At 41.6% G+C, this 13,992-nt stretch overlaps 1 protein-coding gene across 1 annotated transcript; it reads right to left on the reverse strand.

The window, feature by feature from the left end:
- Positions 1-5,192: 5,192 nt before the first annotated feature.
- LOC121481881 (neuromodulin-like) lies at positions 5,193-6,386 on the reverse strand. The gene has a single exon (XM_041739481.1). It carries the CDS (start codon positions 6,384-6,386, stop codon positions 5,679-5,681), a length of 708 nt encoding a protein of 235 aa, XP_041595415.1. The 3' UTR covers positions 5,193-5,678.
- Between the last annotated feature and the right edge of the window lie 7,606 nt (positions 6,387-13,992).

The following is a 13,992-nucleotide window of genomic DNA, read 5'->3' on the forward strand; positions in this document are numbered from 1 at the left end:
CAGGCTCCATGCAGGGAGCCCGAGTGGGACTCAATCCCGGGTCTCTAGGATCATGCCCTGGGAGCTCAATCCCTTCTATTTTGAATGATAGCCTTGCTGGATAGAGTATTCTTGGCTGTGGATTTTCCCCATTCAGCATGGTGAATATATCACGCCAGTCCCTTCTGGCCTCCAAAGTTTCTGTGGAGAGATGTGCAGCTAGCCTATGGGTTCCCCCTTGTAATTTGGGGACCTCTTTTGTCTTGCTGCTTCTCAGATTTTTTCTCTATCACTGTATTTTGTCCATTTAATTACAACATGTTTTGGTATTGGCCTGCTTTCATTGATTTGATGGGAGTTCACTGTGCCTACTGGATCCAGAGGTGTGTTTCCATCCTGAGCTTGGGGAAGCTTTCAGTTATTATTTCCTCAAATAAATTTCCTGCCCCCTTTTCTCTCTCTTTTTATTTTAAAGCTTTTTAAATTTTTTTATTTTTTATTTTTTTCATGAGAGACACACACACACATACACAGAGGCAGAGACACAGGCAGAAGGAGAAACAGGCTCCATGTAGGGAGCCCAATGTGAGACTCAATCCTGGGTCTCTAGGATCATGCCCTGGACTGAAGGCAGTGCTAAACCCCTGAGCCATCCAGGCTGCCCCTTTTCTCTCTTTTTATTCTTTTGTGACTCCTATAATATGAATGTTATTACATTTGATGGAGTCACTGAGTTCCCTAAGTTTGTTCTCATGTTCCATAATTCTTCTTTCTTTCTTTTGTTCAGCGCCATTATTTCCCACTGTCTTGGCTTCTAGGTCACTAATTCGTTCCTTGCCTCTTTCAGCCTGCTGTCCATTCTAGCAAGCCTGTTTCCAATCTTGTTTATGGCACTCTTCATCTCTGATTGATTCTTTTTAAATTATTTTTTTTCATCTGTGTGGTTAGGGTCTCACTGAGGTCTTCTATTCTTTCTCAGCCCAGTGACTGTCCATCCTCATGACTGTTGCTTTAAATTCTCCATGCGGCTTGTTACTCTTATCTGTTTCACGTACATCTCTGATCATGGCCTCATCCTGTTTTTTTCTTTGGGATAAATTCCTCCTTCTCTGCACTTCATCTACGTCTTTGTCTTCCTTGTGTTAGAAATGGTAGTTATGTCTCTTGCATGTTAAAGTAATGGCCTTATGAAGAATAGGTCACACAGTCCCCAGGGCCTGGCACTTCAGGAAGTGATTCTGATGTGTGCTGCATGCACTGTACTCTTGTGTTTGGGGTGTTCTCTCCTTCAGGTCAGTCATCTGTATGAGCTCTCTTTGCCTGCTGTGGATAGCGTTTGGTCCCTGGTCTGAAAGTGGGGAATTTTAGCTGGGTGTGTTCCAGTGTGCTTATGAAATGAGACGTGACACCATCTCCACCAGACCTGAGGGCCTGCAGAACTCTTTGGTTGGGTGATCGGTGTGGGCAAGGGTTTGTGCTCATCTTCTGGGGGAGTGGCCTCTGTGCTGGAACTGAGGTAAGCGTGATTGGGAAAAGCAGTCCCTCCGGGGCACAGAGAATTAGTGCTTGGTACATGCAAGTTAGGCGGGCAGTCTTGGTGCTGTGCTGCTTTCCACAGGTAGCTGAGGGGCGGGGGAGAGAAGCGGTGCTGGCCAGCTCCTTTGTTCCTGGAGAGGTGTCCTCGTGAAGGCTGCCCCTGAGGACACTTTGCAAAAAGAACAAATAATCTCCGTCCTGTGTGCCCCAGGTATTTGTCTGATTACTCTTTCTTGCTCTCTATCCCTCCTTGTTCATCTGCCTTATCTCCAAGAGCATTAGTGCCCTCTGGGCTCTATCTCAGCCCAACCTACGAACCCTTTAAACCCCATTCTTGAAGTTTCACTCACTGCCAGAATTCATGTAATTCTGTCCCTCTTGTTTCCTCGCCCATGGCTTTCAGAAAACACTTTCCCTTTGTGTTCCCCTGTGGGGTTCTCTCTCTCTCTTTCTCTTTCTCTCTCTAACCATGGCTCCCTCTCCTTCACTGCCCCCTAGATCTGGTTCTACCCTAAGCCCTGTCTCTATACTTCCTACTCTCTTCTCCATGGCTTCTCTTCTACTTGAAGAGAGCTTGCAGTGCTTGTTCTGTTCGTCTTCCAGGTGATTTCTGGTCTAATTAGGATGATTTGATACTTGTCTCTTTGTGTTTGTGGGACAAGGTGAGCCTAGGGTCCATTTACTCCCATAGCATCCTCCTCTCTCTTATATTTTACTCTTCATGTTTACTAATCTGTGTCCAACATCACCTAGGAACTCTCCCATTTTGTGGGTTTTGCTCTACCTCGTCACCCTTAGGGCCAGATTCTTGTAGGCAATGAAACCAGCAGTTTCCTATTGTGTCACTTGCATGAAGACTAATGTATAATGTGAAGATGCTAAGGTCTTATGAGTCTGTAACTTGTCAACAGGGTATTAAGAGTGATGTCTCTCCACCTCCCCACGCCATCCACATCATTGTGCACTTGGATATAGATATATTCATTATAAAATCTCTGATAATGGATGCCTTTTGGGAGAGCTAAATTGTTGATTCACAATAGAAAACTGATAGGTTTTATGTGTTTTATTTTTTAAAGATTTAACTTATTTATTTATTTGAGACAGAGAGATAACACAAGCTGCTGGAAGATCAGAGGGAGAGAGCAGCAGACGCCCCACTGAGCGGGAGACCTAACATGGGGCCTGATCACAGGATTGCAGCTGAAGGAAGATGCTTAACCTACTGAGCCCTCAGGTGCCTCAAGAGTGGTAGGTTCTATTAATAAATGAGTGAAAAAATGTACCCATTTATTCTTTTTTTACCAGAAAACAAACACCTAATATTTATTTTATTTAAATACAATTTCCCAACATCCAGTATAATACCTAGTGCTCATCATATCATGTGCCTTCCTTAATGCCCATCACCCAGTTACTCCATCGTCCCACGCAGCTCCCGTTAAGCAACCCTCTGCTTGTTTCCCAGAGTCTGGAGTCATTCATGGTTTGTCTTCCTCTCTAATATTTCCCCATTCAGCTTTCTCTCCTTCCATTTTGATCCTTTTCACTATTTCTTATATTCCACGTTTGAGTGAAACCATGTGATAACTGTCTTTCTCTGACTGACTTACTTTACTCAGCATAATACACTCCGTTTCCATCCATGTTGATGACAAGGTAGGCAGTCATTATTTCTGATGGCTGAGTAATATTCCATTGCATATATAGACCACATCTTATTTATCCATTTATCTGTCAAAGGACATTGTGTCTCCATCCACAATTTGGCTATTGTGAACATTGCTGCTGTGAACATAGGGATGCAGGTGTCCCGGCATTTCACTGCATTTATATCTTTGGGGTACCTACTCAGTAGTGCAATTTCTGGGTCATAAGGTAGCTCTATTTTTAACTTCTTGAGGAACCTCCACACTGTTTTCCAGAGTGGCTGTACCAGCTTGCTTAGAAGAAGCAAGAGGGTTCCCTTTTCTCCACATCCTCACCAACATGTGTTGCTTTTGAGATTTTAATTTTATCCATTCTCACCAGTATACCGTGGTATCTCATTGTAGTTTTGATTTATATTTCCCTGATTACAAGTGATGTGGAGCATTTTTTCATGTGCCTGTTGACTATGTGTAAGCCTTCTTTGGAGAAATGTCTGTTCTTGTCTTCTGCCCATTTCTTGACTGGATTATTTGTTTTCTGGGTGTTGAGTTTGATAAGTTCTTTACAGATCTTAGATACTAGCCCTTTCTCTGATACGTCATTTGCAAAAATCTTCTCCCATTCTCTAGGCTGCCTTTCAGTTCTGTTGACTGTTTCCTTCGCTGTGCAGAAACTTTTGATCTTGAGGAAGTCCCCATAGTTCATTTTTGCTTTTGTTTCCCTTGCCTTTAGGGATGTTCCCTTGCAAAAAAGTTGCTGCAGCTGAGTTCAAAAAGGTTGCTGCCTGTGTTCCCCTGTAGGATTTTGATGGAATCTGTCTCACATTTAGATCTTTCTTCCATTTTGAGTTTATCCTTCTGTATGGTTTAGGAAAATGCTCTCGTTGCATTCTTCTGCAGGTAGCTGTCCAATGTTCACAACATCCTTTGTTGTAGAGACTGTTTTGTTTTGTTTGTTTTTACATTGCGTATTGTTTTCTGCCCTGTCGGAGAATAGTTGACTATAAATTTGAGGGTCCATTTCTGAATTCTCTACTTTTTCCTTTGATCTATGCATCTGTTTTTGTGCCAGCACCATGCTGTCTCGATGATTGCAGCTTTGTGATATAGCCTGAAGTCTGGCATTGTGATATCCTCAGCTTTGGTTTTCTTTTTCAGCATTCCTCTGGCTATTTGGGGTCTTTTCTGGCTCCATACACATCTTGGCATCATTGTTCTAACTCTATGAAAAAAAAGCCATTAATGTTTTGATAGAGATTGCATTGAATGTGTAAATTGCTATGGGTAGCATAGACATTTGCACAATATTTATTCTTCCAATCCATGAACATGAATATCTTTCCATTTCTTTGTGTCTTCCTCAATTTCTTCCTTAAGTGTTTTGCAGTTTGTAGAGTATAAGCCCTCTACCTCTTTAGGTTTATTCCTAGGTATCTTATTGTTTTGATGCAGTAGTAAATGGGCTCAACTCCTTCATTTCTCCTTCTGCTTCATTGTCAGTGTCTAGAAATGCCACATTGATTGTATCCTGCCACATTGGTTGTGTCCTGCCACATTGTTGAATTACTGTATTTTCTAGTGGAATCTTTTAAGTTCTCCATATATACATCACATCATCTGCAAAAAGTCCGAGTTTGACTTCTTTGCCAATTTGAATGCCCTTTATTTCTTTTTGTTGTCTGATTGCTGAGGCCAGGACTTCTAGGACTATGTTGAACAACAGTGGTGAGAGTGGACATCCCTGTCGTGTTCCTACCTTAGAGGAAAAGTTCTCAGTTTTTCCCCATTAAGAATGATATTCACTATGGGCTTTTCACAAATGGCTTTTATGTTACTGAGGTATGTTCCCTATCCATACACTGTGGAGAGTTTTAATCAAGAAGGATAACATATTTTGTCAAATGCACTTTCTGTACTGAGAGGATCATATAATTCTTGCCTCTCTTTTATTTATTTTTTTTACGCTAATTGGCACATTTGCTTTATTTATTTATTTGTTTATTTATTTATTTTCAAAACAAACTGGGTTTTTTATTTTTTTTCCTTTTTGTTCATTCCATCACATTAAAAGGAGGAAAAGAAAAATGGTTTTGAATTCACTCGATATTTTGGACTCCTCAGATGAACGGAACATTGCACACACACTTGGAACAGAGAGAGATAGAGAGGAAAGTGGACTCCCACAGGGCCACACGCACCAGATCAAAAAACTTGGATACAGTGCAAGAATTTCCCAAAATGATTGGATCATCATTACCAAAAACTCGCCATAACAACACCAAGAAACAAAAAATGTTTAAGCCACACTGTTTGACTTGGGATCTTTCCTGCTTTTTTTTTTTTTTTAAATGTTTGCCACACAGAGAGAAAGAGGGCTAGTGGGTAGGAGAGGACAGACTCACGGATGTGAGCAGGACAGGAAGGGAACCTTCAGAGTGGAGTTGAGAAGAGGGTGGGGAGAGACAGGGTTCAGGAGAGGGGAGGGTGGGGACGTGGAAAGCCATTTCTTAAAGTTCAGGCATGTTCTTGGTCCGCCTCACGTTCTTCTCCTTTACCCTCATCCTGCCGGGCACTTTCCTTAGGTTTGGTTTCATCTACAGCTTCTATCTTTTCTTCGGCTTGGCTGCTCTCTGCAGCATCCGTTGGAGGCTGGGCTGTTGCCTTGGCAGCCGCATCCTCTGCAGCAGGGGTGGTGGCAGCAGCAGCAGCAGCAGTGACAGCAGCAGGCACATCGGCTTGTTTAGGCTCCTCCTTGGCTGGGGCGTCTTCGGCCTTGGAGGACGGCGAGTTGTCAGTGGAAGCTTTAGTGGCACTTTCTGTCTCAGCAGAGCCGGCCTTCTCTTCTGAGGGGGCAGGAGCCTGGGGGGCCCCCTGCTCTGTGGCAGCATCAGGGGCGCCCTCCCCCTTCTTCTCCTCGGAGGGAGTTTCGCCTGCCTTGCCAGGTTCCTCAGGCTTGGGGCCTGAGGCAGGGGCTGCCTCAGAGGGAGTGGCACCTTCTCCCTCCTTCTTCTCCAGGCCATCAGCAACAGGAGCTTCATCCTCCTTCGCTTCTGCCTCAGCAGCTTGGGCATCACCCTTCTTCTCTCCTTTGAGCTTTTTCCTTGTTATGTGTCCACGGAAGCTAGCCTGAATTTTGGTCGCGGCCTTATGAGCTTTATCTTCTGGTTTGATGCCATCTTGTTCAATCTTTTGGTCCTCATCATTTTTTTCAACCCTCATCATTTCCGAGTGTCGCTGGTCTTCTGCAGCTCTTCTCCTCTCCAGGTCCCTTCACAGTCTGGTACACTAGCTTGCCTCTCTTTAAGTAATGTGATCTATCACGTTGATTGACCCACACTTATAGCCCAGGAATAAGTCCCACTTAGTATGGTGGTGAATAATCTTTTTAATATACTGTTGGATTCTCTTGGCTGGTATTTTGGTGAGTATGTTGACTTCCATATTCATCAGATATATTGGTCTGTAATTCTCACTTTTGTTGGGGTCTTTGGTTTTGGGATCATGTTCTATGCTGGTCTCATAGCACAAGATTAGAAGTTTTCCTCTCATTTCTATTTTTGAGACAGCTTCTGTACAATAGGCATTATTTTTTCTTTCTGTGTTTGGGAAGCCACCTGGCCCTGGACTTTAGTTTGTGGGTAGTTTTTTTTTTATTATTACTGCTTCAATTTCCTTGCTTGTTATTTGTCTATTCATGTTTTCTATTTCTGCCTGTTTCAGTTTCTGTTGTTTATAAGTTTCTAGGAATGCACCCATTTCTTCTAGATTACCTAATTTGTTGGTATATATTTGTTCACAATATGTTCCTAAAATCATTTGTATTTCCTTGATGTTGGTCGGGATCTTTCCTCTATCATTCATGAATTTATTAATTTGAGTCTCTTTCTTTTCTTTTTTAATAAGTCTGACTAGGAGTTTATCTATCTTATTAATTTTTTCAAAGAAACAGGTCCTAGTTTTGTTGATGCTTCCTACTGTTCTTCTGGTCACTTTCAGTGAATTCTGCTCAAATCTTTAGTATTTCTTTTCTCTTACTGGTTTTAGTAAAAAAAACCAGTTTTCTGATTTATTTTCTGTTCTTTCTCCATCTTCTTTAAGTGTAAGGTTAGCTTATTTATTTGATAGTATTCTAATAGTTTGAGAGAGGGTTGTATTGAAATGTACTTCCCTCTAAGGACTGCATTTTCTGTATCCCAAAGGTTTTGAACAGTGTGTTTTCTTTCCTTTTTTTTTTTTTTTTTTTTTAGTTTGCATGAATCTTTTTAATTCTTCTCTAATTTCCCTGACTTATTCATTATTTAGTAGGATGCTCCTTAACCTCCAAGGCTTTGAATTCCTTTCAAATTTCTTCTTGTGACTGAATCCTAGTTTCAAAGCATCACAGTTTAAAAATGTGCAGGGAATAATTCCAATCTTTTGGTATCAGTTAAGACCTGATTCATGACCCAGAATTTCATCTATTCTGGAGAAAGTTCCATGTACAGTTGAGAAGAATGTGTATTCAGTTACATTAAGATGGAATGTGCTGTCTATATATCCTTGAAGTCCATCTGGTCCAGTGTGTCATTCAAAGTCATTGTTTATTTGGTGATCTGCCTAGACGATCTGTCCCTTGCTGAGAATGTTCTGTTGAAGCCTCCTACTATTAATGTAGTATTATGTATGTATTTCTTTAATTTTGTTATTAATGTTTTGCTATAGTTGACTGCTCCCACATTAGGGTTATAAATATTCATAATTGTTAGATCTTCTAGTTAGATAGACCCTCCCTTTAAGTATCATGTAATGTTCCTCTTCATCTCTTACTAAAGTCTTTGTTTTAAAATATAACTTATGTGATATGAAGATTGCTACCCCAGCTTTCTTTGAGGCCCATGTGAATGGTAAATGGTACTCCACCCCCTCATTTTCAGTGTCAAGGTGTCTTTAGGTCTACAAGACAGAATATGGATGGGTCTTACTTTTTTATCCCATCTGATACCCTATGTCTTTTGACTGGAGCATTTAGCCCAGTTGTATTCAGAATACCTACTGAGAAATATGAATTTTGTGCCATTATGTTACCTGTACAGTCCATTTATGCAGATTGGCTCCAGTTATTTGGACTCCCTCTTTGTTTAAAGGATTCCCTCTTAGAATTTCTTGCAAGACTGGCATGGTGGTCTCATATTCTTCCAGGTTCTATCTGACCTGGGGGACACTGTGTTCCAGTCCTTTGCAGGGACCCAACACAGAGAGTGGTCACCCATCAGGCCTCACTTGTCAGTTTAGGACACGACAAGCTGAGCCTTCTCCCTGGCTCACTGACCTAAACCCGATTCCCTACTCTAATGCTTAGAAACTCTGCCAACCTAGGCACCCATGTATGTTTTGCTCCTCCAGGAATATTGAAAACCCCAATCTCCTTCCTGCCATTCTGTCCCACTTCACCACTGAGCACTTTTCTGGCATGGAAGTCACTCACAGGAGCAGATTTCTAATGGTCCCAATTTTGAGTTCCAGGACTGTATCCCTTTCATTCCACCAGCTTACAAATGCTCCCTCCCCCCACCATTTATTTTCTGATTTATCCCCTCTGTTTCTCTCCTCCACACTCCTACCCTGAAAGAAGTGGTCATTTTTCTATTTGTAGAGTTCCAGCCATTCTCTCTTTACATCTCAGTTTGAATTCATAGGTGTTCAGGATGGTTTGATAGTTACCTCGCTAGATTTAGAGGGATGAGCACTGGGTGTTATTCTGTATGTTGGTAAATTGAACACCAATAAAAATTAATTTATTAAAAATAAATAAATAAATAAACATGTAGAAATAGAAAAAAAAAAAGATTTAGAGGGACAGATGAAACCAGGACCCCTACTCTTCCACCATCTTGCCTCCTCTCTAACCGGAAAGAGATCCTTTTAATAAAGTCAAATTGGGACAATATTCATCCAAACAGCAGACATGGTTGGCAGACCTAGAATTTCTTAACTTTTTGTTTCTTACAAAGGGAAATGTATCACCTTACCCAGAGAAAAAGACTAGAAGAATGCATTAGAAAAGCAAGCTTGCATTAGGAAGCAGAGAGGAAAGCAGTAGGTATTCTACATATGGCACAAAGCAAAGTGGACTCACTTAGAGGCAGGGATAAACATTAGGAACTCAGAATAAAACATTTTGAAAGGAGTTGAGGCAAAGCAGGAGACAAAAATCAAACAAAGGAGACTGGAGACTATAGTTAAAAGCATGTTACAGACAATGGCCCTCACGGCCTGAGTCTTCCACAACTGAGGAAGAGTGAGGGACTGAGGGACTGTGGCAGAGGCACCCTTTTCCTGGGGTGGAGGCATCAGAAATGTCCACAGAAGCTTCCATCCAGAATTCTTCCCCGGAACTAAGAATGCAACTAAAAGATAGATTTGTAACTCTGGAAAAAAATCCATGGCAAGAAGCAGTGCAAAAGTCCCTACTGTCACAAAAACAGCCAACAAGACAGGTGGGGGGAAAACATTCAGAAAAAGCCATGCACTAGAGTGCCCAAGGGGAATAGCAAATGTTGTCCTGAAGATGTTGGGAGGAAAAGGATGGCCCCTCAGGTAAAAGCTAGTGATGAGGCTGTCCTTACTTTATATTTTTAGTTCATATATTTATGTATTTCTCTATTTATTTATATTTAAATTCAATTAATTAAAATATAATGTATTTTTGGTTCCAGAGGTAGACGTCAATGATTCAACAGTTTTATAGAACATTCAGTGCTCATTACCTCACACACCCTCCTTAATTCCTGTCACTCAGTTATTCCATCCCCTCACCCTCCTCCCCTCCAGTGAACCTCAATTTCTTTCCTGTGATTAAGAGTCTTTTATGGTTTGTCTCCCTCTCTGCTATCCCTCCTGTTTTATTTTTCCTCTCTTTCCCTATGATCCTGTTTTGCTTGTTAAATCCCACATATGAGTGAGATCTTATAATTGTCTTTCTCTGATGGACTTATTTTGCTCAGCATAATAGCCTCTAGTTATAACCATGCTGTTGCAAATGGCAAGATTATATTTTTGACGGCTGAGTAATATTCCATTGTATATACTTTAAACATTTTCAAGAAGGTTTCAGTGCTGTAAATGCCCCTTTTTTGAGAGTAGAGCATGCCCAGTGGGATCCCACCACCCCTGCTACTTTGCCATGTTGAAGTGAATGAATGAACCTAAACTTTATTCTAAATGGCTATTTCTTTCGGTTCTGTTAAAGGCCATCGTGGGCATTAGCTACCTTGCCTCTAGGGAAGCTTAAATAAACTGTCTCCCTCAGAGTCCCACTACTGACCAACTATGGAGGACTGTGGGAGCTTGATTAAACCTCAGGTTCTGGTCACTTTATCACAGTGGGTATGTGAGGAGCTTGTGGAACTAGGGATGTAACTATCTTGCATGTCCCATTAGCTCTTTGGACGTTCTTAAAAACTAAGTTCGTGAGACATTATTGAGGCTTTGAAGAAACTAAGCTTAAGGTGTAGCCACTTGAGGATCCAGACTGTGTATAAGCCTTAAATCTTCAGATTTTGACTGAAACTAAGCACCATAAAAAGTTGGGAGGACTTAGAATTATCTGGACTTTAACTAAAAAAATAATGGGCTTGATGTAGTCCCAATAGTTTAATTTTGCTTTTGTATCCCTTGCCAGAAAATGTTTCCAAAAATGAAAACAAAACTTTTCCACTGCCCATGTCAAAGAAATTAATGCCAATGTTATAAACAACACACACACACACACACACACACACACACACACACACACATACATTGGCCTGTTACTCAGCCATAAATAAAGAAGGAAATCTTGTCATTTGCAACAACATGGATGGACCTCGTGAGTATAATGCTAAGGGAAATAGAGAAAAACAAATGCCAGATGATTTCACAAAACAAAGGGAAAAGGGGACAAGCAAAACAAACACCAGCAGCAGCAGCAGCACCACAACAACATACTCTTGAATACAAAGAACAAACTGGTGGTTATCAGAGAGGAGATGTGGGGGGGGGGAGGAATAGATGAAATAGGTGAAGGGGATTAAGAGTATTTTTATTGTGATGAGTATTGAGTAACGTATAGAGTTGTTGAACCACTATACTATACACCTGACCTGAAACTAATATAATACTGTATGTTAATTAAACTTGAATGAAGCAAGTAAAATAAAAACGGGCTTGGAACACTTGAACATTAAAGCAAACACATTTGATTTCAGATCTCAACTTCTATGAACTTCAGCTTTTAAGGGAATTTACTTTGGGGGTTTTGTTTCTCCCTGGAAGGTTTTTTACTAGTAGAAAGAGTTTATAACAAACTGGGACACTTTATTGATAGGATTTTTCATTATTGTATAGCTATTCAATAGCTGTATAGCTATTGTGGTAGGAGTATCTAAATATTGTCATAGATTTTAATCCCATTGAGGAGGCAAGATGGTAGAAGAATAGGAGTCCTTTTTTTAAGATTTTATTTATTCATTCTTCAGAGAGAGAGAGAGAGAGAGAGAGAGAATGGCAGAGACACAGGCAGAGGGAAAAGCAGACTCCATGCAGGGAGCCCAATGTGGGACTTGATCCTGGGTCTCCAGGGTCATGCCCTGGGCTGAAGGTGGCCCTAAACCACTGAGCCCCCCTGCTGCCCAAGAGTAGGAGTCCTTGACTAATCTGGTCTCCCAAACTTACCTAGAAAACTTTCAAAACATCCTGAACACCTAGGAATCCAAACTGAGGTGTAAAGAGAGAGCAGCTGGACTACAGGGGAAAAAAGTGATCACTTCAGACCAGGTAGGGTGGCAGAGAGGAGGAAGGTGAGGGAGCGGAGCCCCAGGAAGCTGGGGCAGGAAAGCTGTGCCACCAAAGTCAGGAACTGGAGACATCTGCGCCTGAGAGTCTTCCCTGAGGAGTACTCAGTGGGAAATAGGGCAGAATTGTGTGTGTGTGTGTGGGGGTGAAGCCTCAATATTCCTGCAGACACAGTAAGATTAGGGGCACCCGGGAGAAAGCTCACTGCAAACTGCAGTCAGATCACAGGAAAGGGCTGGAATGCCACAAACCTCCTGGGACATCCGGGAAATGCTGAGTGGGGGCTCAGGCTGGCAACTGAGCTCTCTGTACCCTATAGGCCAGCAAAGGACAGAGGCAGGCTGTCCTCCCTTCCTTCCAGGAGAGGCAGACCCTGGGAACCTCTAACTGAGATTAGAAGCCCTCTAAACTGACGGCACCCAGGGGAAAAATCTGGGTACCCTCCATTCCCCCTGGAACAGGTGGACCCTGGGAGGGCACCTGGTGGCAGAAACACTCTTGCCCTGGGCACCCTTCAATTTGTGCATATCTGAGCCATCGTGCCTACCCCCAGGAAGATCTAGGTCAGGGTGCACTGAGACTGCAGTTCGGTACATGCAGGCAGCTCTTGACTATCATGCTGGAGATCTGGCCACCACCACTTTAATTTTGTGTGTTTGTTTGTTTTTGCCTTTCATCTGGGAGAGGTGCAGCTTCTAGGGAACAAGAGCCTCACCAGACAAATAGCTCCCACCGAGCCTGCCACCTGGCAAGGGGCCCGGTATGTCTGCCCAGGCCAAGACACCTGAGAATCAGCACAGCAGGCCCCTCCCCCAGAAGACCAGCTGGAAGAACAAGGGAGGAGCAGGTTTATTCACCAAATAGCCCTGGAAAGATCCACTGGAAAGATTCAGGACTGAGGGAAAATAGTATATAGAACTCGAAGATTTTTTTCCCTACCATTAGTTTATTTTTCAAGTTAAAAATTTCCAATATTTTATCTCTTCCTGCCTTAACTACGATATTTTACCAGCTCTTCATTATAAGTTTTTTCCTTTTTGAATTTCATATTTCTGTAATTACATGTCTTAGATATATTCTTCATTTTTGGATTCCTGAAAATGTATTCAATTTAATTCTGGTAGATAAATGAGTTATGGGTTTTTGGTTTTTGTTTCCTGTTTTATTTTTTTTTCTGTCTTCTTTTGTTTTAGCATTGTGGAAATTAGTACCTCCTAGCACATGGACCAAAAGACACACAGAACCAAGAAAATTACCCTCTAGGTCCAAACAATGAGACTATATTCTCTCTCTACCACCATATCCTCTCCACCCCCTTTTTTTCTTATTCTTACTTTTTTAAAATAAATTTATTTTTTTATTGGTGTTCATTTTGTCAACATACAGAATAATACCCAGTGCTCATCCCGTCAAGTGCCCACCTCAGTGCCCACCACCCAGTCACCCCCACCTCCCGCCCACCTCCCGCCCACCTCCCTTTCCACCACTCGTAGTTCGTTTCCCAGAGTTAGGAGTCTTTCATGTTCTGTCTTCCTTTCTGATATTTCCCACTTATTTTTTCTCCATTCCCTTTTATTCCCTTTCACTGCTTTTTATATTCCCCAAATGAAAGAGACCATATAATGTTTGTCCTTCTCCGATTGACTTATTTCACTCGGCATAATACCCTCCAGTTCCATCCAAGTTGAAGCAAATGGTGGGTATTTGTTGTTTCTAATGGCTGAGTAATATTCCATTGTATACATAAACCACATCTTCTTTATCCATACTTTTTAAAAAATTTATCGTTCAATTTCATGGTCCTTCCATTTTATTCATTCTCTTTTTCTTTTATTTTCTGGTCTCTGACTCCTTCAGAATTGTCTAAGGTGTATTTTACTTAAGTGGTGGTTGATATTTTTGACTCTGCTCACTGATACAGCCATTCTGCACTGTACAAAATGACTAGAAGGAAGAATTTGCAAAAAAAAAAAAAAGAAGTAACCAGAAGTAATACTCTCTGCTCAAATCCTACTTG

Source organism: Vulpes lagopus, chromosome 24, assembly GCF_018345385.1.
Source record: "Vulpes lagopus strain Blue_001 chromosome 24, ASM1834538v1, whole genome shotgun sequence".
In the NCBI taxonomy this organism is placed as follows: domain Eukaryota; kingdom Metazoa; phylum Chordata; class Mammalia; order Carnivora; family Canidae; genus Vulpes; species Vulpes lagopus.